General features: G+C 41.7%; 1 protein-coding gene across 2 annotated transcripts in view; it reads left to right on the forward strand.

Annotated features, from left to right (window-relative positions):
- LOC134943879 (olfactory receptor 1-like) overlaps positions 1–25180 on the forward strand; it is a 56952-nt gene extending 31772 nt beyond the window's left edge. For both annotated transcript variants that reach the window (XM_063932455.1, XM_063932456.1), the window contains exons 2-3: positions 21204–21311; positions 23761–25180. In XM_063932455.1, the coding sequence (XP_063788525.1) occupies positions 24157–25092 (936 nt within the window). In that variant the 5' untranslated portion in view covers positions 21204–21311; positions 23761–24156 and the 3' untranslated portion in view covers positions 25093–25180. The remainder of the gene's footprint in view (positions 1–21203; positions 21312–23760) is intronic.
- Positions 25181–25768: the final 588 nt, after the last annotated feature.

Below are 25768 nucleotides of genomic sequence, written 5' to 3' on the forward strand. Positions count from 1 at the left end.
AGGGGGGTGTTAGCAGGTGACATGGAAAAGTAGTGGCGGGTGAGTACCCAGTGGCCGACAGGCAGCGAGTTAAAGGGGGAAGTAAGCATAGTTACATAGTTACATAGTCAGTGAGGTTGAAAAGAGGCAAAATGCCCATCGGGTTCAACCTGTATTCTGCATTAATCTGTTCATTTTATAATGTGCATGCTGAAGTAATGGTTTAGTACCGAACAGCAATGATTCCTACCACTCCTAGATAATGTTAATGTCTTTATTCTAAATGCTAAAGCCCTTGATACATTTTCCTGTTAGAAATTAGTCCAATCCATTTTTAAATGCATTTACAGAGTCTACCATTACTACCTTCTCCGGCAGTGAGTTCCAAATCTTTATTCCCCTTACGGAGAAGAACCCTTTCCTACGTTGTGTACGGAATTTTCTCTCCTCTAGCCTCAGCGAGTGCCGACGTCCTATACTGAGTTCTTTTAATAAACAAATTCCTTGCTAACTCCTTGTAATGACCCTTTACATATTTGAAGATATTAATAACGTCTCCTCTTAGTCTCCTCTTTTCTAGTGAATACATATTTAATTTAGTAAGCCTCTCCTCATATTCCAGTGTCTCTAACCCTTTAATCAATTTAGTAATTAGTCTTTGAACTCTTTCTGTTTCCCCGATATCCTTTTTGTAATATGGGGCCCATAACTGAACGCAATATTCCAGGTGTGGGCGTACCAATGATTTGTACAACGGCAGGATTACATCCTCGTCCTTGGTCTCAATGCCCCGTTTAATGCACACAAGCACTTTACTTGTCTTCTTTGCTGCAGTTTGGCATTGTGTACTGTTACTTGGCCTATTATCTATGAGCACCCCCAAATCTTTTTCCACCATAGTTACCCCTAGATTTTCTCCATATAGAGTGTAGTATGCAAGTGTGTTTTTCTGCCCCATAATGCATAACTTTGCATTTTTCTATGTTGAACCTCATTTTCCATTTAGACGCCCAGAATTCGAGTTTAACTAAGTCATTCTGTAGAGACTCAACATCAGTTTCTGAGTTAATTACCTTACACAGTTTAGTGTCGTCTGCCAAGATTGACACTATGCTTTCCAGGCCTATTCCTAGATCATTGATAAATATAATGAACAGCAGTGGGCCAAGAACGGACCCTTGTGGTATTCCGCTGACTACTGGTGCCCAGCTGGAGAACATCCCATTTACCACTACTCATTGTTCCCTGTTATCCAACCAATTACCTATCCAAGTACAAATAGTATTTCCTAGGCCAAGTTCCCTTAATTTGTGTACCAGTCTCCTATGAGGCACTGTATCGAAGGCTTTTGCAAAATCTAAGTAAACCACATCCACTGCTTTTCCATGGTCAAGATTCTTGCTCACTTCCTCGTAGAAGCTAATTAAGTTGGTTTGACATGATCTGTTCCTTACAAACCCATATTGACTTTTAGTAATAAACTTAGTTGCATGTAGGTGCTCCTCTATGCTATCCCTCAAAATGCCTTCTAATATTTTTCCCACTATAGAGGTTAAACTAACTGGTCTATAGTTTCAAGGATTATTTTTAGTTCCCTTTTTAAATAAAGGCACTACCTCAGCTATGCACCAATCCTTTGGTACCATGCCTGATCTAATCGAACTATTGAAAATCAGGTATAGGGGTTTTGCTAGCTGTGTTCTAAGCTCCATAATAACCCTCGGATGAAAACCGTCTGGGCCTGGTGATTTATTAATCTTTATTTTGCTTAGTCTCTACAGGACTACTTCCTCACTTAAACAAGCATCAAGCCAAGAGTCATTACATTCACTGTCGTTAAGCACTAGTGTCACCTGTGCATCCTCCCTGGTGAATACTGACAAAAAAAAATTGTTAAATATTTCCGCTTTTAATTTGTCATCGTTTGTCAATGATCCCAATTCATCCTCTAATGGGCCCATGTTCTCCTTCTTCAGCCTTTTGCTGTTTATATATTTATATCCTTTTTAGGATTGGTTTTACTCTCTATAGCGATTTGCTTTTCGTTTGCAATTTTAGCTGCTCTTATTATTTTTTTGCTTCTTTTATTGCATTCCTTGTAGAACCAGAATGACTCCTCCCCTCCATTAGATTTAAATGTTTTAAAAGCACGCCTCTTATTAGCCATTGCTTCTTTGACCTCCTTATTAAGCCACATTGGTTTGTGCTTAATATTCCTGCGTTTACTGCTCATTGAAATGAATTTGTGAATATTGCTTTTAAGCAACCCTTTTAAAGCATCCCACATTTCCGGAGTGTCCTTGCCATGAAACAACTCATCCCAGTCAATGCCGTTTAATGCCCGTCTCAGCATACTGAAGTTAGCTTTTCTAAAGTTTAATGTTTTGGTTGATCCCTTATAGCTATTTTTTTTTTTTAAACTGATGTCAAAAGTGATCATATAATGATCGTTGTTTCCCAAGGTCTCCCCAACTTTAATGTTTGATATAATGTCCACGTTATTGGTAATAACTAGGTCCAGAATAGTTTTACCTCTAGTTGGGTCTGCGACTAATTGAGTCAGGAATTGATCCTGAAATGTATTTCAGAAACTGCTGCTCCTAGTTTTTAAACACGAATCGTTTCTCCAATTTATATCAGGATAGTTAAAGTCTCCTAATACTATGATGGCCCCCTTTTCCTGCTGCTTTTTCTATTTGCTGTAAGAGTTGTTCCTCCTCATGTATTCTGATATCCGGTTGCTTGTAACACGTGCCAATGACTAGTTTCTTTGCTTCAGTGCCCTCACTTGTGATCTCAACCCATAGCGACTCCACGTTATCTCCAATCCCCTTGCAGATAGTACCTATTACGCATGGTTTAAGAGATGGTTTAACGAAGAGACATATCCCTCCTCCCCTTTTGGTAGCCCTATCCCTCCTAAAAAGAGAATAACCCTCCAAAAACGCAACCCAGTCGTGGGAGTCGTCCCACCATGTTTCCGTAATACCTATAATATTGTATTGGAATTTTGATACAAGACATTCCAATTCTCTCATTTTACCCGATAGTCTTCTTGCATTCGCAAGCATACATTTTAGCTTAGTGTTTCCTTTGATGGTTTGTTTTAATGGTATCTTATATGTATTTACAAGTGTCTTTCTGGAATTACTCTTACCTATTGTTAATCTCCTCCCTCCATTACCACCCCCCATCATATTTAATACCTACTTCCTCACTACTAGCACTATTTGACGTAATGAGAATTTCTATGTCCTGCCCCCTGATGCTAGTTTCTTCCCTTATGCTTTGGACATCCTTTTCTATATTCCGTATTGTTGTGGAATACTCATCCGTAGGTAATAATTTTGGAATATTTCGGACAATACCAGTATCCGTAAATCCGGTGTCAATACCCATGCAGATACCCTTGCCTGCTGATCTTTCGCTCCCCCCTTCTCCTCCCCCAAATTGTTCCTTACCCTGATCTGTACTGTTCTCCCTGTTTGTCCCGTAGATTCGAGCTAAACCCTCCCCCCAAGCTCCTAATTTAAAGTCTCCTCCAACCTTCTAACCATCCTTCCCCCAAGCACTGCAGCCCCCTCCTCATTCAGGTGCAATCCATCACGGCAAAAATTAGCATCACCACCTTCCTATTGGAAAGTGGTGATGTTAATGTGGTGAGCACCCAATGGCAGGGGCAGTGGTGCAAGTAGAAATATTTTCTTAGTGGTACTGAGTGCCGAAAAATGGGCGTGCCCATGTGTTGTGAGGGGGCGTGGCCACATGCTGCTAGTGGGGTGGCTACATGACACTAGCAGCGTGGCAACACGACAGCCACCCCCCCTTTTTTTTTTATCTGGAGGGAAGGCTAAAAATATATAGAAATGCTTCCAGTATAATAGAAATATATAGTAATACCTCCAGTATAATAGAAATATATAGTAATGCCTCCAGTATAATAGAAATATATAGTGATACCTCCAGTATAATAGAAATTTATAGAAATACCTCCAGTGTAATAGAATATATAGTAATACCTCCAGTATAATAGAAATATATAGTGATACCTCCAGTGTAATAGAAATATATAGTAATACCTCCAGTGTAATAGAAATATATACAGTAGTAATACCTCCAGTATAATAGAAATATATAGTAATGCCTCTAGTATAATAGAAATATATAGTAATGCCTCCAGTATAATAGAAATATATAGTGATACCTCCAGTATAATAGAAATATATAGTAATGCCCCCAATTTAATAACAATACATAGTCATGCCTCCATTATGACAGGAAAATACAGCCACTGCCACACTCCCAGTAACTCTGACACAGTGGGAGGAGCCGTCATGCTGCCAAGCACCATGGTCTTGTTACTTAGTGGCACATTATAATTGTGGTAGTGTGTGGCAGGTGGTACTGAGTACCCGCTGCCAAATTCTTATGGGTACTCCGTACACGAACGTACCCGCATACTTGCACCGCTGGGCAGGGGGGTGTTATCAGTAGAGAGGAAGGTGGGAGCAGGTGAGTACCCAGTGGCTGGCAGGCAGGGAGTTAGGTGGGGGGAGCAGGTGAGTACAGAGGAAGGTGGGAGCAGGTGAGTACCCAGTGGCTGGCAGGCAGGGAGTTAGGTGGGGGGGAGCAGGTGAGTAGAGAGGAAGGTGGGAGCAGGTGAGTACCCAGTGGCTGGCAGGCAGGGAGTTAGGTGGGGGGAGCAGGTGAGTACAGAGGAAAGTGGGAGCAGGTGAGTACCCAGTGGCTGGCAGGCAGGGAGTTAGGTGGGGGGGAGCAGGTGAGTACAGAGGAAGGTGGGAGCAGGTGAGTACCCAGTGGCTGGCAGGCAGGGAGTTAGGTGAGGGGGTGAGCAGGTGAGTACAGAGGAAGGTGGGGGGAGGTGAGTACCCGGTGTCTGGCAGGCAGGAAATTATGTAGGGGGGGGAGCGGGTGAGTACAGAGGAAGGTGGGAGCAGGTGAGTACTTAGTGATAGAGGAGGGAGTGAAGATAACTGAGTACCCAGTAGCAGGTAGGGAAGGAAGAGGGGTGGTGAGGTGATTACCCAGTAGCTGGCAGGGAGGGAGGTGAACACTCAGTGGAAAGGGGTGTTGGGAAAGGAGAGCACCCTGTGGCAGATGGGGTGATTGCAGGTGAGTACAGGGGAAGGTGGGGGCAGGTGAGTACCTAGTGGCAGAGGTAGTAGGGACAGGTGATTACCCAGTAGTAGGGAAGGTGAGCACCCAGTAGCTGGCAGGGAGGGAGTGGGAAGGTGAGGACCAAGGTAGTAAAATAAATAAATATATATATATATATATATATATATATATATATATATATAGACTCCTTGAAAAATCACGGCACTGGAGACTAGTTACACAAAGAAGTAAGACTTGTATTGTCGTTAGACGCGACACACGTTTCGGAGCTTCTGCTCCGTCCTCAATACCATACAAGATTAGTAGCTCCGAAACGAGTGTCGCGTCTACCGACAATACAAGTCTTACTTCTTTGTGTAACTAGTCTCCAGTGCCGTGATTTTTCAAGGAGTGTATGCTGTGTTCACACTGATGCACGGAGACCTGCTGGGTTGTTGAGTTGGAGTGCCGGCTGCTATGGATTGTGTGTGTGTATATATGTGTGTATATATGTGTGTATATATATATAGAGAGAGAGAGAGCGCGAGCGATTATTTTTTTTATAACACACTTACAAACATAGGGCCTAATTCAGATCTGGTCGCTGGGCTGCGTTTGTTGCTCCCCTGCGATCAGATAGTCGCCACCTACAGGGGGGGGGGGGTGTTTTAGCTGTGCAGGTGTGTGATCCCATGTGTAGCTGAGCTGCATGTGCAGGTGAGGTGGGGAGCAGGTGTGCAGGTGTGTGATCACATGTGTAGCTGAGCTGCGTGTGCAGGTGAGGTGGGGAGCAGGTGTGTGATCACATGTGTACCTGAGCTGCTTGTGCAGTCTCTGCGCAGCACAGTCTTACTTTTCCAGTGTGATAGAATCCTGCTGATCGGGGCCGGAGCTGACGTCAGACACCCTACCTCAAAATGCTTAAGACCGCCTGCGTTTTTCTGGATACTCCCTGAAAACGGTCAGTTACCACCAGGGGCATATCTACCCTTTGGCCAGGATGGCACTTGCCAGGAGCGCCTGCCGAGCCGGGGGCGCCACCCGCCGGTGCCACCCTCGGTCAATGGGTGGAATCCCTTAAGCCGTAGTATCTGGCAATACCTGCTGTGCCAAGCTGCCTGTGCATTGCCTGGGATGGAGGATCGCTCAGCAGGCAGGAGCTGGCGCTGGTGTCCGGCACTACAGGGAAGAAACTGAAAATAAACTACAAGGAGCTCTCGAAGGGGTGGTCTTCTGTATACCGGCGGTCGGGCTCCCGGCGCTCAGTATACCGGCGCCGGAAGCCCGACCGCCGGCATACCGACACTTATTTTCCCTCGTGGGGGTCCACGACCCCCATAGAGGGAGAATAAAATAGGGTGTAGCGCGCCACCGTGCCCGTAGCGTGGCGAGCGCAGCGAGCCCGCAAGGGGCTCACTTGCGCTCGCCACACTGTCGGTCAGCCGGCGGTCGGGCTCCCGGCGCCGGTATGCTGGGCGCCGGGAGCCCGACCACCGGCCAGCCGTAGTGAACCCTCTCGAAGGCAAGGGCTGCTGGGATCTGTAGTTTATTTTCAGTTTCTTCATGTAGTTTGGTGTGGTGCCGGACACCAGCGCCAGCTCCTGCCTGCAGAGAGATCCTCCGCCCTCCACCCCAGGCAGCTTGCCACAGCAGGTATTGTCAGACACTACGGCTATCTGCTGGGATGTTGTGGGGTGGGGACTAGGGCTATGTGTGTGCTGGGAGTGGGGTGGGGCTACTACTATGTGCTACGTGCAGACTACAGCTATGTGCTGGGAGGGGGTGGGGACTAGGGCTATGTGCTGTGTGGGGAGGCTATGTATGTGCTGGGAGTGGGGTGGGGCTACTACTATGTGCTACGTGCAGACTACAGCTATGTGCTGGGAGGGGGGTGGGGACTAGGGCTATGTGCTGTGTGGGGAGGCTATGTATGTGCTGGGAGTGGGGGAGACTACTACTATGTGCTAAGGGTGGACTACATCTATGTGCTGGGGGGATGGGGACTAGGGCTATATGCTGTGTGGGGAGGCTATGTATGTGCTGGGAGAGGGGGAGACTACTACTGTGTGCTAAGGGTGGACTATAGCTATGTGCTGGGATGGGGACTACGGCTATGTGCTGGGAGGGGGATGGGGACTACGGCTATGTGCTGGGAGGGGGATGGGGACTACGGCTATGTGCTGGGAGGGGGACTACAGCTATGTGCTGGTTGTGGGATGGGGACTATAGCTATGTGCTGGAAGAGGGACGGGGACTATGGCTATGTTCAGGATGTCACGATCCGGGTACTGAGACGCCATTTTCTGCCCGTTAGGTGCCTCCTGAGGTTGGCTCAGCGGGCCAGGGCCAGGCTTTAACCTTGGTTGTGGCCTGCAGCGCTGGTCTTAGCATCCACCCCGGTATGTGTACTCACGGAAGTGCGGTGCTCTCAGCCCCGCCGCGGCCGTCACCGCCGCATCCGAGGACCTCTCCTGGATACACGTCCTCCATGTGTTTCTGCCATTCCTGTGGCTGCTGTGTGCGTCTGGGCGCGTGAAGCTCTGCTGTTGCCGCCTCCGCAGCCATTGTTACATGGCTAAAGTACTTTGTTCCCCTTCTGTGTGTGTGTTCATGGGCACAGCCATGTTGTACTTCATCACATGACATTGTTCCTCCTATCCGCAGTGCTGACAGTGCTGGAGCCTAATTGCCCACCAATCCCTGCTAAGCTGTGGGTATAAATATCCTGGATCCACTCCCAGAAGATTGTCAGTGCTTCTGTTTCCTTCAGCTACTCCAGTGTGCAGTTCCCTGTGGACTCTCTCTGCAGCTCAGCCTGACTCTACAGTGGTTTCCTCCTGCGGTGCATTCCAGCACTCCTGTATCCAGCTCGTGGAGCAGCCTGCTTCTTTGTGTTCCCGCATCCAGTGCTAAGTAGTGTGTATACTTTGGCTTCCCAGCAGCCACTCTTCATTTACATTTCTTATTTACCAGCAAACCCCAGCCTCATTTCTTATTTACCAGTGAACCCCAGCCTCATTTCTTATTTACTAGTGAACCCCAGCCTCATTTCTTATTTACCAGCGAACCCCAGCTGCATTTCTTATTTATCAACGAACCCCAGCTTCATTTCCCATTTACCTGCAAACCTCAGCTTCATCTTCTGTTTACTCATGAACACTCACATTATTTACAGCTTCACGAATCATCCTCATCATCATGTTAGTCCTCACCTGAGTCCTCAAGCTTTATACAGAACTTTTTATTCATTTTGGATTACTAGTCTCAACCAGCGGTATGCTCTTTATCCCTTGTGACAGTATTATTTCAATGCACCTTATTTGACTTTTTATTTAATAAAAAACCTTCAAAGTTATTTCAGTTGTCGTGGTCACGCCTTCGGGCTTCTATTACTACTACTGTGCGCATGTCTAGGAGTCCACTCTCTCCTCCTAAATTCTGGTACCAGTCAGCCCCTACAACTGAGGCTTCCAGTCACCGTCATCAGCCCTCAGTTGTGACAGTAAGCACTGACCTAATGGATCCGGTTAGAGATCAGGTCCAAGGGACCAGGCCTATGCAAGAACTGGCAGCCCGTCTTGAACATCAGGAGGCTGCACAGGGCCACGACTGGATGAGATTCAAGCTACCCTCCGTTGGTCAGGGGCGTCCAGTGTGCCGACAGTAGTAGTTCCGGTGGTGTCCCCACCCACCATGCCCATTTCTTCTCCACGTCTCCACTTGCCGACACCAGCCAAATATGATGGGTCCCCAAAAGCCTGCAGGGGTTTCCTGAACCAGTGTGAGATCCACTTTAAGCTACAGCCCAGCAGTTTTCCCACGGACCGCACTAAAGTGGCATACGTCATCTCACTACTCAGTGGTTCTGCCCTTGACTGGGTCTCACCCCTATGGGAAAGATCCGATACCCTGCTATCGTCCTACTCTGACTTCGTGGCAATATTCAGACGCATTTTTGATGAGCCAGGTCGAGTGTCGTCTGCCTCTTCTGAGATCCTTCGACTGCGTCAGGGGACGCGAACTGTTGGCCAGTATTTAGTACAATTCCAGACGTTGGCATCTGAAGTTTCCTGGAATGAGGAAGCCCTCTACGTCGCCTTTTGGCAAGGTCTGTCAGAACGCATCAAAGATGAGCTCGCTACCAGAGACTTACCCTCGAAGCTGAATGAGCTTATCTCGCTCTGCACCAAGGTAGACCTACGCTTCCGCGAGAGGGCTATGGAACGAGGCAGGTCAACAGCTCATAAGATTCCTTCTACTCCACCTCCTCGTCAGCTATCTCCATCTAAAGACGAACCTATGCAGATAGGTCATTCACGACTGTCTCCAGCAGAGCGTAGAAGACGCTTATCTAACCGCCTTTGCCTATACTGTGCTGCACCTTCCCACCTCATTAACACTTGTCCCGAGCGTCCGGGAAACTCCAAATCCTAGCCCACCAAGGAGAGGGTCGGCTAGGAGTAATGTATGCCTCTCCTCCTCTAAGTGACTGCAATCTCTCCGTGCCCCTTCTGGTGGCTCAGCGTACCAAGAATCTTATTGGATTCTGGAGCAGCCGGAAACTTCATTACAGAGGGACTTGTCAAGCAGTGGTCCCTACCCACTGAGAGACTGTTAAGACCAATCTCTTTAACTGCCGTGGACGGCAGTAGGATTCCTGATGCTGTTATTACCTCCAAGACCCTACGTATCTGTCTGAAGGTAGGGGTCTTACACACGAGATGATTTCTTTCCTGGTAATCCCAAGGGCCACTCATCCTGTGGTTCTAGGCCTCCCATGGCTTCGTCTGCATAATCCCCAAGTTGATTGGAGGACGACCCATATCCTGTCATGGGGTCCTTCTTGTTCCAAGACATGTCTGCAAAAAGGTCCTTCCAGTATGCAAATCCTCTGCTAAGTCTTCTGATGTTCCACCTTCTCCATATCTGGACTTCACCGATGTATTCAGCAATTCTTCAGCCGATATTCTTCCTCCTCATAGAGAATGGGACTGTCCTATTGATCTTATCCTAGGGAAAACTCCTCCTCGTGGACGCACGTATCCATTGTCACTACCTGAGACCCACTCTATTAAGGAAAATCTAGCAAAAGGATTCATCCGGCCTTCGTCTTCACCAGCCGGCGCTGGCTTCTTCTTCGTAAAGAAGAAAGACTGTGGCCTGCGGCCTTGTATTGACTACCAGGGTCTGAATGACATCACAGTGAAGAATCGGTACCCTCTGCCGCTTATCACCGAGCTGTTTGACCGCGTCAGTGGAGCGACTATCTTCACCAAGTTAGATCTGAGGGGTGCGTATAATCTCATCCGAATCCGAAGGGGTGACGAGTGGAAGACTGCTTTTAATACCCGTGACGGACATTACGAGTACCTCGTCATGCCCTTCGGACTCAGCAATGCTCCAGCGGTCTTCCAACACTTTGTAAACGAAATTTTCAGAGACATCTTGTATCGTCACGTTGTGGTATATCTCGATGACATTCTCATCTTCTCGAATGATTTGGAGGAACATCGATTCTGGGTGAAAGAGGTTTTGTCCCATCTCCCAGCCAATCATTTGTATTGTAAACTGGAAAAGTGCGTCTTTGAAGTCAAATCCATCCCGTTTCTGGGGTATATTGTATCCGGTTCCGGTCTGGAGATGGACCCCGAGAAACTTCAAGCGATCCATTAATGGCCGATTCCTGTAACCCTCAAAGGTGTCCAGAGGTTCCTAGGGTTTGCCAACTACTACAGGAAATTTATTCGAGACTTTTCCACTGTTGTAGCGCCTATTACAGCTCTTACCAGAAATAGTGGCAACTCTTCGAAATGGCCAGGGGGAGCTACTCAAGCTTTCCATTTTGTTGAAACAAAGATTCATCACTGCTCTGGTTTTGAAACAGCCTGATACAAGCTTGCCGTTCATCCTTGAGGTGGACGCCTCGTCTGTTGGAGTGGGCGCAGTACTGTCTCAAAGAGCTAAAGATGGACATCTACATCCTTGTGGCTTCTTCTCCCGAAAGTTCTCTCCTGCTGAGCGCAACTACGCCATTTGCGATCAAGAACTTTTGGCGATTAAGCTCGCTTTGGAAGAATGGAGGTACTTGTTGGAAGGTGCTTCCCAAACCATCACCGTTATGACGGATCACAAGAACCTCCTGAACCTAAAAGGCGCCCAATGTCTTAACCCTCGCCAAGCCAGGTGGCCCTGCTACTTTATGATGTCAATTTAAATAAAAGAGATAAAAATGTAGTTCATTCAGAAATCATTTTCATTCATTTCTTTTTTCTTTAAAAAGTTTTCTGTTTCAATGCAATATTAATTGAATCCAGGGCCGTAAGGACGACAGTGCTGCCAGTGCCATTGCACGAAAAGCCTTTTCCTGATTTGGAAGTAAAGCAAAAAAAAAAGCAAGTAACTCTGTATCTGTAACATACCATGTTGCAATGCAGGGGGAGCAAATGCATTCGATTTTTTTCATGTAGGGTAAATACCTTCTGTTTTTGCATGTTATACTAATTACTGCCACATGCTTATAGATGACGTTATTGGTCACGATAACATTTTGAGCCCATTCTCCTAAACCTGGGAACCAATTGCGTGGGTTCAACCATGAAACCCAGCCGGTCAGTTCATTACCCACAGCAGCAAGGGTAAGGTTGTGTCTCCTTTGGAAATCCCACTTCAATTGAAAGATATCGTCCATCTTTTGATCTATGACCTCGGTTGGGTCCTCAGTGCTGTTCATGATATATTTGATTTCAAGTTACAGTTTTGTTTGTTTTTACACAATTTAGATGTCAGTTTTGATGCACCTCACCCAAATCTAAATATCTCTGCACATGTTACATCTGCCCCACCAGCTGTCCAATATGGTTTTGCCCAGTTGCTTGCTTTTTTGATTTGCTTCCACGTCTGAATAACCCCCAATGTTCACATTCACAGCTTACGCATGCAAATTCTACACTTGGTGTCAAATCCCCCACCCCACTCCCCGGCACGGATGTGAAAGCATTGCACGGCGACAATGCTTTTGCACCCGCCAACTAGCTCCCTGCCTGCGCAGCCTAGCTGCGCTGGCAGGCAGCTACCCACCACATCCCGGGTCAAAGCAACAGTGTGTCATGTCATGCAGCTGCCGCGGCCCACCCCACCCTCGAAATGGATCAGACCATGCCCCACCAATGGCGTTCTAACGCCGTTGTCATGCCCCTCCCTGCCCCGCGACCGGCTCTGCCTGTCAATCAGGCAGAGGCGATCGCAGCCATGAGATGCTTTTAGTATCTCACTGGGCCTGCTGAGGTGCGCGTGCGCACTCCCCAAAGGGCTTCAGACTGCGAACACTGCTGCAGCAATCCAGTGTTGAGCTTCGCTCGCCATGGGTTCTATTCTCCCTCTATGGGTGTCATGGACATCCACAGAGAGGAATTCATCTACCTTGCTGGTATTCCGGCAGTGTTATGGTGCCCCTGGTGGGATCCTGGCATCGGTATTGTGACAGCTGGGATCCTGTCTATCGGTATGCTGACCGCATACCAAAAACAATTATGTTGTCATGTTACTTATCGCACATTTTCTACATATATCAAGACCGTGATAAAGTGTCTGAAGTGACAAGAAACATGTTTGAAGTGACCAGGGGGTATATTTACTAAAATTCAATTTTGGGAAGGACTTTATTAATATTCCAAATCGATTGAAATTGATTTCTTTTGGTGTTTCTACAATTTTTTTAATTTGCCTTATTTACTAAAAATAGATTTCACATTCAATTTTCAAATGGAATTTGATGGTGATTCATGTTTGGAAGGGATTTAGAATTGAATGTATGAAATCCCTTCCTACAGATGAAGCCATGCTATATGTGGCACCGTCTCTGTGACTAGGAGTGCCAGCCTGGGCACGCCTGGATGCTGTGAGCGAATATTTTTTTATTTAAAAAAATGCATCCCGTCATGGATTGGGTGGCAATATGTGCCTCTTTATTAGATACCATCCCTCTGGCATTTGTCCAACAAGATTTTTGACAGACAGGGATGAATTGCTGAGGATGTAGACATCATGGGCTGAATCAGGATCGACAGTTACTTGACTCATGTTTTTGGTAAATTTCAATGTATTTTTCAGCAAAATTGCCCAATATTGTGCTCTGGTGCAATCTATTGCCTAATAAAAAGAATATTTTTATGTCTATAAGTAAAAGTCCAGTCAAAGAACGGCACTCAGAGACAGCAGCAGGTCAATGCATATATAATGGTCAACGATCGTTTCGGAGCTCAAAGCTCCGTCATCAGGACAAATACAGTGGCAGTGTAACAACCAACATACAAACATTTACCCCCCTAAATACCTTAGAAACACCCGGTGCCTCTGCCCACCGCGTCCACGCCCGCGTCTCACTCCCGGGTATACTTCCGCCACCTCACTTCCGCTCCTATGTCTATAAGTATAAATATGTGCTCTATTTAACTCATGAAGATGCCTTCATTAAATTATACAGAGATAAGTCAACTGTATTATGTTAACTTTGACTCGTATAAATCACACAGTTTATATACTGTACTGTATATATTATGCCCTAAAGGCGAATTTGTTTGTAGTACTTACTTGTATTTGCTCTATAATCAATAAGCCAGTTTGTATTTTTGTAATTTATTGCAGTTTTTTAATACTGTATTTTTTTATACAGTTTTATTAAGCCTCTCTGGCCTAAGATTTACCTGCAACAAGTAAGCTGCATCACAGGCTTTTTGCAAGCTGGAGTTTTTGTTTAGTGTTACAGTGGACCTGAGTGACAAGGGCCTGTCACACCGGGGGTGCAAGGGTCAAATTACTTGCTGCTAAAACAGAGAAGTTCCTTTCTGACTCTTCCTAAAAGTTAATTAAACTGTATTACATCATCAACTCACTGTGTAGTTCAGTTAAATCACAGATTAGCTAAATTTTATGTCCGACCACCTTAAGGTTTATGTGTAGTTTAAGCAAATTCTCTATGATCAATAAGAAGTCAGTTTGTAATTGTATTTTTTTAACACTGTTGTGTCTTTTATGCAATACAGTTTTATCATTATGTATGTACTAGTATGTACACTACTTTTTACAGTATGCGTTATAGATATTTGCAGAAAATAAATATGACTTGCTGTCAAGGAAATATGATTGTGTATTGCACTTATTTGTTCTAACATACTTAAGGAATTGATTTGTATATGATATACAGAAGCACTGTGGTAAGTCAGACTCAGGGGTTTATTTACTAACATTCGTAATTCTCCCGAACTTTTAGCGGTTGACCGAGTGTAACCTCACCGCTGAGCTAAAAGTTCCCACCATTGGTTACAATGGAGCGCATAGGCGCTACATTGTAACACTGCCGTGTGCCGCCTGTCATACAGTACAGGAACACACAGCCAATCAGGAGGGTGCCAAACGTGGCGCTTCCTGATTCGCTGATGGAACCTTCTTGGACTTAAGTCAGAGGGGATTCCAGGCATTTGGGGAAAGGGGTCCCATGTGAAAACATGGGGCCCCTTTCAGTGCGAGGTCGGGTATCCGTTTTCTTATTTTTACAAGTACGTGGATTACAAAAGGATTTACCGAGGAGCCTTCTACACTGGATTTGGTGAGTATAATTTTTTCAACAAGTACACCATGGATTTTACTGGAGAAGAGGACCGACCTGCGTGGGTACATAGGTAAGTATGTGTATATGGTGGTGTGGATGGATATATTAAAGTTATACTTTCAAGGTGTGTGTGTGTTGTCTTTATTGGGGTATTTTTTTAGTAGTAGTACTACAGGTACCAGCAGGCCCGTTTTTCCGCAGCATGCTGGTACTTGTGGTTCTCCAAGTACCAGCTTGCGGGGGAGGCTTGCTGGGCCTTGTAGTACTGCTACTAAAAACAATATCAAACACTTTTTTCTCCATGGCTATCAGCCCCCCTTCCACAGCCCTTGGATGGGGGGGACAGCCTTGGGCTTCACACCTGGCCCTTTGGGTGGCTGGGGGGGACCCCTTGATTGAAGCGGTCCCCACTCCCCCAGGGTACCTTGGCCTGGGGTGACTAGTTGGGTATTTAATGCCACGGCCGCAGGGCACTGTATAAAAGTGACCCCCGGCTGTGGCATTATCTATCCAGCTAATGGAGCCCGGTGCTGGTTTCAAAAATACGGGGGACCCCTACGCTTTTTGTCCCACGTATTTTTGGAAACAGGCGCAGAGCCCGGTGCTGGTTGCTTAAATATGGGGGAACCCCTGTCAATTTTTTCCACATATTCCTGCAGCCAGGACCGGCTCAAAGAGCCCGAGGCTGGTTATGCTTAGGAGGGGGGACCCCACGCAGTTTTTTTTGTAAAATATAAAACTTTCCCACCCCTTCCCACTGATATACATGCACAGATCTCAGGGATTCGTACATGCCTATCCAATCACGGTAAAAAAAAGCAGGTCTGTTTTTTTTTTTAGCACTTTATTACGAATTGTATTTTTTCACGGCAGTGTTTGGTTTTTTTTTTGCTTTGCACTTTTTAGTAAATGACCGAGATTCATACCTAAACAACCGCGTTTTGATCGATGGTGTATTCATTCATAATTTTACACATGAACTTCCAAAAAAATACGAATGCCCTCATCACTGCCGTGATTTGAGTTTAGTAAATTCCCGAGATGACACTTTGAAGAAAAAACGGCATCTCGGTCAAAATCGGGAGCTTAGTAAATATACCCCTCAGTATGTAACACATTCTCAGCCTACTGAGCCTAGATTATTAAACACTTAAAGGTATATTGTTTAGCTAAATCTATAAGTATCATTAAACTCAAAAAGTTATGACTAAAACATTGACTAGAATTAGAATAAAATGTAAACTAAAACTAAGCAATGAAAGACCAAAATATGACTTTAAATCAAGTCCAATTTTAATTAAGGGACTAAGACTAAAGCTAAATTGAAAATTGTTGTCAAAATTAACACTGCTATCTGTTCACTTTAGGGTTACAGATTTTAGATTTAGTTGTTTTATTTAGCCAATCTCCCAATGCACCTCAAAATAGCTTAACAAATTAAGGGAAGAGGGAATGGCAGAATTATAGTATAATTACACTTATGTGCAAAGGGGCCAATGGTGTCCTCACCTCCTATTCTGCAGTGGTATAGATTATGTTATATATTACCACCTTCATTGTCTCAGTGTAACGCGGGCTGGAACTAGGTTTTTTCCTGTCTGTAATTTCAATGGTATGTTCTGCTCTTCATAATTCTATATCACTGAGTATTGTGGTATAACATGTAATACATGTCAGGAAGTAACTAATTACTTTGGGGCTGATTCTGTGTTGGGAATAATGCAGAAACAAAAGTAACTTGCACCTGAACAGACCATGCTGCAATGCAAGGGGGGCAAATACATGTATTCTATTTGCATGCAGGGTACGTACCAACTGCTATTGTATGTAGCCCAAGAATACTGGAGAGCTTTATTTTAGCACTGTTATTTATGTTTGAGTTTGGAGGCTCCTCTCTCAAATCTAAATCTTTGCACATTTTATATCTGCTCCACCTATATATAATGGCAGCCAGAACACAATGCAGTATGTAATTTATCAGTATGGGTCAATCTCAGAAGAGAGCTTGCTTTCAATAATGATAATGATCTGCAGCCCTGATACACTGCGCTCATGTATCTTACACCAGTCCATCCTCAGTACATCTCAGGTGTTACACAGCATTCTTACACACTGTAGCACAGGCACTTGCTGCCATAGAGGAGATACACAGCACTGTAGCAGATTCTTACTATTCCTCACTACCAGCTCCTGGTATTGTTTCCCAGACCAGACGTCATCCACAGTAATGAGCAACAGGATCCAGGCAATAAGGCAGCAGAGTGCAGCTCTATAGGAAAGATATAAATCACTCTCTGGTCCTGTGTGTGTGGGTGTGAGAAGGGACAATGGTAGTAGTGTGTAACAAACATAACTAATATACACAATGTCATGCAGAAAGCAGATCTCATGTAAGCACACATAGTGTTATAATGGTGATGTTACTGTACCATAAGGGATATATGTTTCATATTATTATGTCTTAGTATAGTTTATTACGTACAGTACTACTTCCATTGTCATTTTTCATGCACCCATACCAGGACTAGAGCGTTTTTCTATCTTTCCTATTACCTACCTAGGTCGGGCTGCCTTGTTGATCAGCTGCTCAGTTCTTCCCAAAAGCCTCCATTTCCAATTTACAAATGTATCTATCTATAGTGTAGCATTATATCCAATGGATAATACTGGCAGCTGCAACTGATGCGTTTCACCACTCACAGGCTTGCACATACATGAATGGAGAGAAAATAATAATTAGTCTCCTTTTAGGTCCCTTCTTTCCAATAAAGAATTTTCATTAATTATTTGTGCACATTATAAGAATTTCCTCTATGCATTTAAATGTGTGAGTGTTTTAGTAGCATCATCTCAGTACTAAATGCAGTTTACTCAACCTTAGTAAATATGTCTTTAGGGATGGAAATGTAAACTTGAGCAGCACAAACTCTGGAAACACACTATGTAGTCAGTGTATAATATCCTTGTCCAATCAGTACATCTAAAACTCTGTGAGTCTCTGGTTCTTCCTTAGAATATTGTTTTGTGTATGTCTTTGTCTTATTTAATAATGTTATATTTTTCTCTGTTTGGTTCTCTCTGTATTACTGACGTGAGCCGGCTTGGCTCTATAACATCTGCCACATTCTGGCTTCTCTGACCTGTTTTATGTAACTGGAAACATGAGATCAGTGTGCTGCAGTATATTCCATTGTCCCATTCCCACCTTATTGTGCATGATTCACTAAATGCCATCTATACAAGGACACTGTATGCAGCTTTACAGAAGAGACAATATTTTGTTTCTGTTTAGAACCTAATTCACATAAAACCTGAATGGGCGCAACATGCAATATAATACTGGCTCTGCCCACTCACATACAGTACAACGCTTATGTGTGTCAGGTACTAACACCGATATGGATTAACTCATTCAGAAGAGACTTTAGCACATAAACTGATGCTGGTGTAATTCTGGTTTTTGGTAATACATTTATTTAATATTATTATTTCTTATATTTAATATAGCCATATTACTTTAGTACTTCAGTGCTACCTGCTGATTCAGAAAGTAAATGGAAACCAATGGCATATAAGCAGGAATCAGTTAAAGTCTAGGGTCACTCATTTCCCAATCACATTATATAATGTGTAATTATTGAATTAAAATATGCTCCTTTATTTTTGTATCATTTTAAAACATTGTGGAATACCAATATCCATGTGGAATTTGTTCCTTTTACTCACTGTCCCACATGTTCGATCATTATGGCCTAAAATTTAGGTCATACAAAGCGAAATACAGTATATAAAATTAATACAGAATGAAAAATGTGATGAGAAAAAACATGACAAAGATTTGTCTTTGTGAAAAAATAATAAAAAGATGTTTAAAAACCATACTGTGTGTTGTTTTTATTTCTGCAATATCACTATTTATCTTGTTAAAGAGTGATTGTCCTTGTAAAACATGTGATGGAATTGATGTTATAAATCACTTTTATTCATTATTCAATCATTTTATATTCTATACTGTTGTCTGATATGCTTCTGTACAGTATTATTTATTTTATTTTGAAAGCCTGTTATGATCTTTTGCTCACATGGTTATATTCCCCCACAGCAACTAATGAATTTGTTATTAAACATTATTGTTTGAATTATCTTGTGTAAATTCTATACTTTAAATCAGTTGTGTTAGAGAAATAGTCCCATACTCAGGTTTTCTATTGTAGTTTAATAATGTGTATATTTATAAATGTTGGGCTCTATACGCAGTATTCAAATTTGTGATACACTTGTTTTGTATTCTTAATACATTTGTTTCCTTTTGTGCATTCCACATTAAATTCCTGAAACTGTTACATTTGTATCACTTTATACCTGGGCGTATTGTTACTTTCTCCAACAGGTTAACAATATATAACATGCTTTGGTCAGAGACAATATTACTTATACCACAGACATGCATCATATATTGTAACCTTGTAATAAAATTTTAAAAATAATTGGTGGGTAATATTCCATCCTATGTTATAACTAATATTGTCCCTGAACAACGCAAGTTATAACTCCAGGTTCAGAAACTGTGCTACCAGCATAGAGCAAAAATACAACAATAATAAAGAAGGATTGAAAGCTTGATTACATTGTTAACCTGTTGTAGAAAGTAACATTACTCCCAGGTGTAAAGTGATATCAATGTAAGTAGCAGGAATTTAACGTGGAATGCACAAAAGGAAACAAATGTTCTGTATTAAGAACACAAAACTAATGTATCACAAACTGGAATTCTGCCTATAGAGCCCAACATTTATAAATATGCACATTATTAAACTGCAACAAAAAAAAATGAATATGGGAATATTTCAATTACACAACTGATTTAAAGTATAGAATTGACGCAAGACGATTACATTTATTTTTTCTACTCCTTAAGAATCTCTTCAAGTTTATATTTTAGATTGAAATTATGTAATAATCTTCTTCAATCTTGGTACGAAGATCATGCTGCCACCATTTTGTTTATTCTTACAGAAACTAATATAAAAACCACCATTATGTATAAAAATTAAAGCGATAGTCTTTCACATTGATATGTATTGGTCTGTGAATTTTTAATGCCAAAAGATTTTTCCCTCAAATGAAGAGAAAAAAATGTATTAATAAACCAGCATAATGTGGACAACACTAGAACAGGGTAAAAAGAATATATTATTAATTAAAGCAGATCAAAGGAACCATTTTATTTTGAAATCTTGATTTAATCCATTTTGTGCAAGGGTATGGAGATTATATATGGTTTTCATCTCCGTTTTTGCAAGGGTTTTCTCCGTATTTCGGTACTGCCAAGTCGGTTTAATATGAATCAGACCCGCAAAATATTTGATGGAATCTATTATTATATTTCTCAAATGCTTGGAAAGTCTAGTTTTTAGCGCTCTAGATGTCCTACCTACATAGTTTTTGTTGAAGGTGCAAACAATTATATAAATTATGCTAGTAGTATTGCTGGTTATAAAGTCCTTAATTTCCATTGAGGTACCATTGATCTTGATTTTCTGTATACTTTGAAATATTGCTTTTTACTTGTCTTCATGCTATACACATGCCAAAATGATGGAAAAAAAAACCTTTGTGCGGATAGGATTAATAGGGTGAGATGGTAGAGTACTTTTAACTAGATGTGATTTGAGGTTTTTGGCTTTTTTGTAAATGCATGTAGGTTTGTCCGGAATGATTTCTTTAAGAACAGCATCCATTTGTAGAACATGCCAGTGATTCTTTATAGCAGTTTCTATTTGTTTATGACTTGAGTCATACCCTGTCAAAAAGGACCATTGTGACTTAGAGTTGTTTTTGGAGACTTTTATTCTTTTCTTCAAGTAATGTTGATATTTCCATCTGCATGACTTTTACAACTATTGATTTGAGGGAATTTTTGTCACAGCCCTTTTCAATAAAAGCTTTCTTCTTTTCTTGAATTTGATTGTAAAATACAGAATTTTCTGTGCAATTCCTCCTTTCTCTTATAAATTGACTTTTGGGTATTCCGGTCAGCCATTTTTGGTGATGTTCACTATTAAATGGGATATAGTTATTGCAGTCTGTTGGTTTGAGATATATCCTAGTCTGTATGCAATTATTTTGTATGTAGATTGCTAAATCCAGAAAATTAACTTCTTCCTTACTAATTTGGAAGGATAAATTAATATTCATGTTTTTTGAATTAAGATGGTGACAAAAAGTATCAAGGTCTTCTCTTTCTCCTTTCCAGATGAATAATAATATATAGTCGATATATCGTCCCCATTTTTGTAATTCTGTAATCTCAGAGTTGTTCTGAAAAGATATGATGATGTTCCCAAAAAGGCCATAAAAAGATTTTCATAAGCAGGGGCAAAACAAGTGCCCATTGCAGTCCCTTTTTGCTACGTATAATAGTCGCTATCAAAATAGAATGAAATGAAATGTGAAATGAATTGATTCAATAATGAACATCTTTCTCTCCTCTGTGTAGTTACTTTGATTCAAGAACCAAATTGTTGCCCCTATGCCTTTCTTGTGCTCTATTATGGTGAAGACAGAGAAGACATCAGATGTAACTAAATGCATATAAGCTTCTCAGGTAATCTCGAAAAAAAAATTAAAGTGTCTCCAGTATCCTTGAGATAAGCGTGGAGTGGTGATGACTAATGGATGTAGAAGATGATCAATTAATGTGGATAAGTTTGAAGCAAGGTTGCCTGTTCCGGCAATGATGGGGTGGCCCAGTGGTGAGGTAGTGCTCTTGTGTATTTTTGGCAGGATGTAAATGGTCGGTGTCACTGGATCATCAGTATAAATAAAACCTAGTTCTTCTTCAGTGATTCCACCTGAGTTAAGATGTTTTGAAAGTAATTTTTGAAAATAAGTTCTAATTCTGCCTGATGGGTCAGTTTTAAACTTCTGATAGGTGGATATATCTAGAAGCTGTCTTATCACTTCTTTTTTGTAATCATCCATGTTCAGAATGTTCTGCCTTTCCTTCTTTTTATCTTCTTGATGTCTTCAATATCTAGTTGTTGAAAAGTGATGATATAGTTACCCTGTATGTGTGCAGGGTAAAAGTTAAATGGTTTCCTAAAGTTGTTGCTTGCATCCTCTGTTTGTTTTATTGTTGTGGTTGAGATTTGGGACTCTTTGTCTTTCATCTGAAAAAATGTTTTCAAATAATCTTCTGGATAAATTTATGCACATCAACAAATTTTTCAAAATCTTCAGCATATGCAATGGGAGCAAACTTGAGTCCCTTTTTTACTTCGACATTGGTAAGTACCCTTGAACTTAAATTAAATATTAATCTATTTTCTGTTTCTATCTCAATTTCAGAATATGTGCTAATTGGCTTCTTTTTCTTTTTCCTTGGTTTGCCTCCTCTAGTGCCTCTCCTTTTTTATTTTCTTTCTTTTTTATATATATATATATATATATATATATATATATATATATATTTTCTTTAATTTTTGTGTTACATGTACCTCTTTCTGTCCTTCCTCTGTACACAAGAAGGGGTTTCAGCAGCTTTTTCTACTGTATTTGGCTGTCTGTCAATATTGAATAGCCCAGCAATCTCTTTAATATCCCTGTTTGTGATTTTATTTGACGGAGATGGCCATCTATCTATGGTCTATTCTTTCCTCCTTTGATCTGTTGGGGCACCATCCCTGTTCCATTTATGATGTTGTATATTGTTGTCTCTGTATGAGTTTCATCTGTTATTTGAAGGTATTCATTGTAGATGTGATCTTCTATATTTTTTATTCTGATCTAGAAGGAGATCTTAAATATTGGTCGTTATGGTTCATTCTAGTGGAAAAATTATGTCTGGCAACTTTTGACCTTTGCCGGGATCGTCGCCTATGTTGAGTTTTACAAAAATAATTCATGTCTCGATCCCTCCATCTCTTTTTGGAAAATCTTTCAATTCTTCTGTCACCTTTTGTCGTAGTGTCTTAGCGTCCATCATTAACACAACTGTTACTGTAGTGTTCTTTGCTTACCTGTTGCCTCTAAGGAAAAAGGTTGGTTTAGTGGATTATATCTATTTTCCATAATCGGTTGTTTCATCTGTCTTGTTTTGATAATACCAAATTTATAATAGTCAAAATCTCTCTGGAGCTTCTTCTTTTTCTTTTTGATAAGGTCTTTGGTGTTCCATTCTATTTTCTCTTTCATTTCTTCCTCCAGATCATTATAAGATAATTGGTTCCTATATGGTTCAATAAATACCTGTAGTGCATCAATCCTGTCTTTAGTTTCCATTAGTGTAGTTTTCCGTTCTTTTATTATTAAGTACATCAGTGAAAAAGAACAAGTTCCAGAGCAACAGACCACTCTTTTGAAAAGTCCTCTGAAGAGTCTGAGAAAGATGGCTGTTTATCGTTACGTAATCCTTTTGTAATTACCTGTTCAGATACATATTTTTCTATGGTGACTACGTCCCACCATAGGCAGTTCTCTTTTAATAGCCACTCCCCCATTTTATGCATTGCAGTGGTCAGGTTTCCTGAAGTCATTTCAATTTCCTCTTTTTTTTTAAATCAATACTAAAAGCTTATTTTGCGTCTTCTGATCTTCTTGTTATATGATGTAGCCATATGCTGCCTGAGTGTATGTCTTAGGGACAAAGAAGATTGTATATAATGAGATAATCACTTAAAGTCTAGGTGCACTCATTTCCCAATCACATTAGATAATGTGTAATTATTGAATTAAAATTAATACTTATGTATTTTAAAACATTGTGGAATACCAAAACCCTTGTGGAATTTATGGCCTAAAATTTAGGTCATACCAAGAAAAACATATAAAATTAATAGAGGTAGAAAAATGTGATGGGAAAAAAACATAACAAAGATTTGTCTCTGTGAAGAAAAAAAAAAGCAAGCCGTGTATTGTATTTATTTCTGTGGTGTCACTACAGTTTTATATAGAGGGTGTTAGAAGTTTTAAATAGTGATAAATGTTCTGAATAATAAAGGGAAACCAAAACGTACACTAAGTGCAAAGCATAAAAACATCTGCTTTCCGTGCAGGTGCCAAATCTAGAAAGAAGGACATGAGGACTGAAGGAGAATAGAGGACAAATCTCACCAAGACCTCACTAGGATCCCACTGCTTGTTATGTGTCTATAAAGCCTTGGATGGTCCGGTACAGTACTCTGCCCACTTTCCTACTGACTGATTGCTAGTTCTCAGGAGCCATGACCTGGACACTGTAACCTTTTCCTGTATTGTGTGTAATGTACAGTAGGTGTTATTTTTACATTTGTTTCTTACAGGAGTATCTCATATACTACCTGGAGTGAATAGATGCACAATATATTTTTATATAGCTCTTCAGTGGATAAATGGTTTGATAATTTCATTTATTTTATTGCCAATGTCTATGGAAAAAATATATTTATGGCAGATAAATTATTGAGCGACGGATGGAAAATTGCACATCACTTCCACAATTCCATATTGTGGCTTTTTCTTCTTCATCAGCATTTGATTTATTTTTTTTCTCTGTGTTTCTTCTATTATATCTGATGGGTCTGATAGCAAATTCTGTTATAATTACAGTCATATATTTGGATCAGCAGTTACACACCCCGATGTATCTGTTTCTCTGTAATCTGTCCCTAATAGATCTTTGTTACACAACAGTCACAGTCCCTAAGCTGCTGGACATGTTACTGTCTGGGAATTACACAGTGTCCTTCATACAGTGCTTAACCCAGATGTATTTTTTTGATGTATTTGGCAGCACCGAAATTTTCCTATTATCCGCAATGGCCTATGACCGGTATGTTGCTATCTGTAATCCCTTACACTATCACCGTATATTCAGCAGGATACTTTGTGTGCAACTCATGGCTGCTGTGTGGATATCTGCATGTTTAAATTCTATTTTAGTTACATTATCAGCCACATATATGTCTTTCTGTTATTCATTTATAATCCACCGATTCTTCTGTGATTCCAAATCTCTCATGGAAATTGCAAGCGCCAATCAGGAAATGTTTATTGTAGTGGTATATTTTGAAATACTGGTATTTGGATGTTGCCCATTCTTCTGCAGTTTATTGTCTTATATAGAAATAATCAGCGCCATCCTGAAGATTAAATCCAGAGATGGGCGGAGAAAAGCCTTCTCTACCTGCTCATCCCACCTCACGGTCCTCACCTTATTTTATGGGGCAAGTACCTCTGTCTTTCTGATGCCACAATCAGACCAATACAGAGTCCTAGAACAGATCTTCACTGTACTGTACACTGTGGTTACCCCCATGCTAAACCCTCTGATATACAGTCTACAGAATAAGGATGTAAAAAATTCACTAAAGAGGTGCATTGGTTTAAAAAATAAAATAATTAATTAAAGTAATTGAAAATGTTTAAATATCATATCCCAATAGTAATTATAACACACATTGTGTTAAAATGACTCCTTGTAGCTGTCTTCCAATATAGGACTATCTGAGCATTAAACAAGTTCATGTCATTATTGGTTGGAGGTTTGGCTGAATAAAAAATATAATGCAATCTCTGTTGGGAGGTTTGCTAAGGGTCAGTAACACCAATTACATGATGTTTGTTACATTGATGAACAGTTTTGCAAACCTTTATATTAAAGGGATCAGTACTAAATCCCGGTGGACGGGATCCCGGCGGTCGAAATACCGACGCCGGAATCCCAACCACGCAGTCCCGACAGGGGTGGCAAGCGGAATGTGCCCCCTTGCGGGCTCGTTTTGCTTGCCACGCTGCGGGCACGGTGCCTCGCTGCGCTCGGCACACTATTATATTCTCCCTCTATGGGTGTCGTGGACACCCACGGAGGGAGAATATGTCGGGATTGTGCTGGTCGGGATTATGGCGTCGGTATTTCGACCGCCGGGATCCCATCCAGCGGGATCTTGACCACCTCCCATATTAAATCTCAGTAGAAGCACAATGCTGATTTCATACAACGATCAGTTATAACAATAAAACCACTGACAGGTGAAGTGAATAATTATTATATTGTTACAATGACACAAAGTGATGGGATATATT

The sequence above is a fragment of the Pseudophryne corroboree genome, chromosome 7, assembly GCF_028390025.1.
Source record: "Pseudophryne corroboree isolate aPseCor3 chromosome 7, aPseCor3.hap2, whole genome shotgun sequence".
NCBI classification, from domain to species: Eukaryota; Metazoa; Chordata; class Amphibia; order Anura; family Myobatrachidae; genus Pseudophryne; species Pseudophryne corroboree.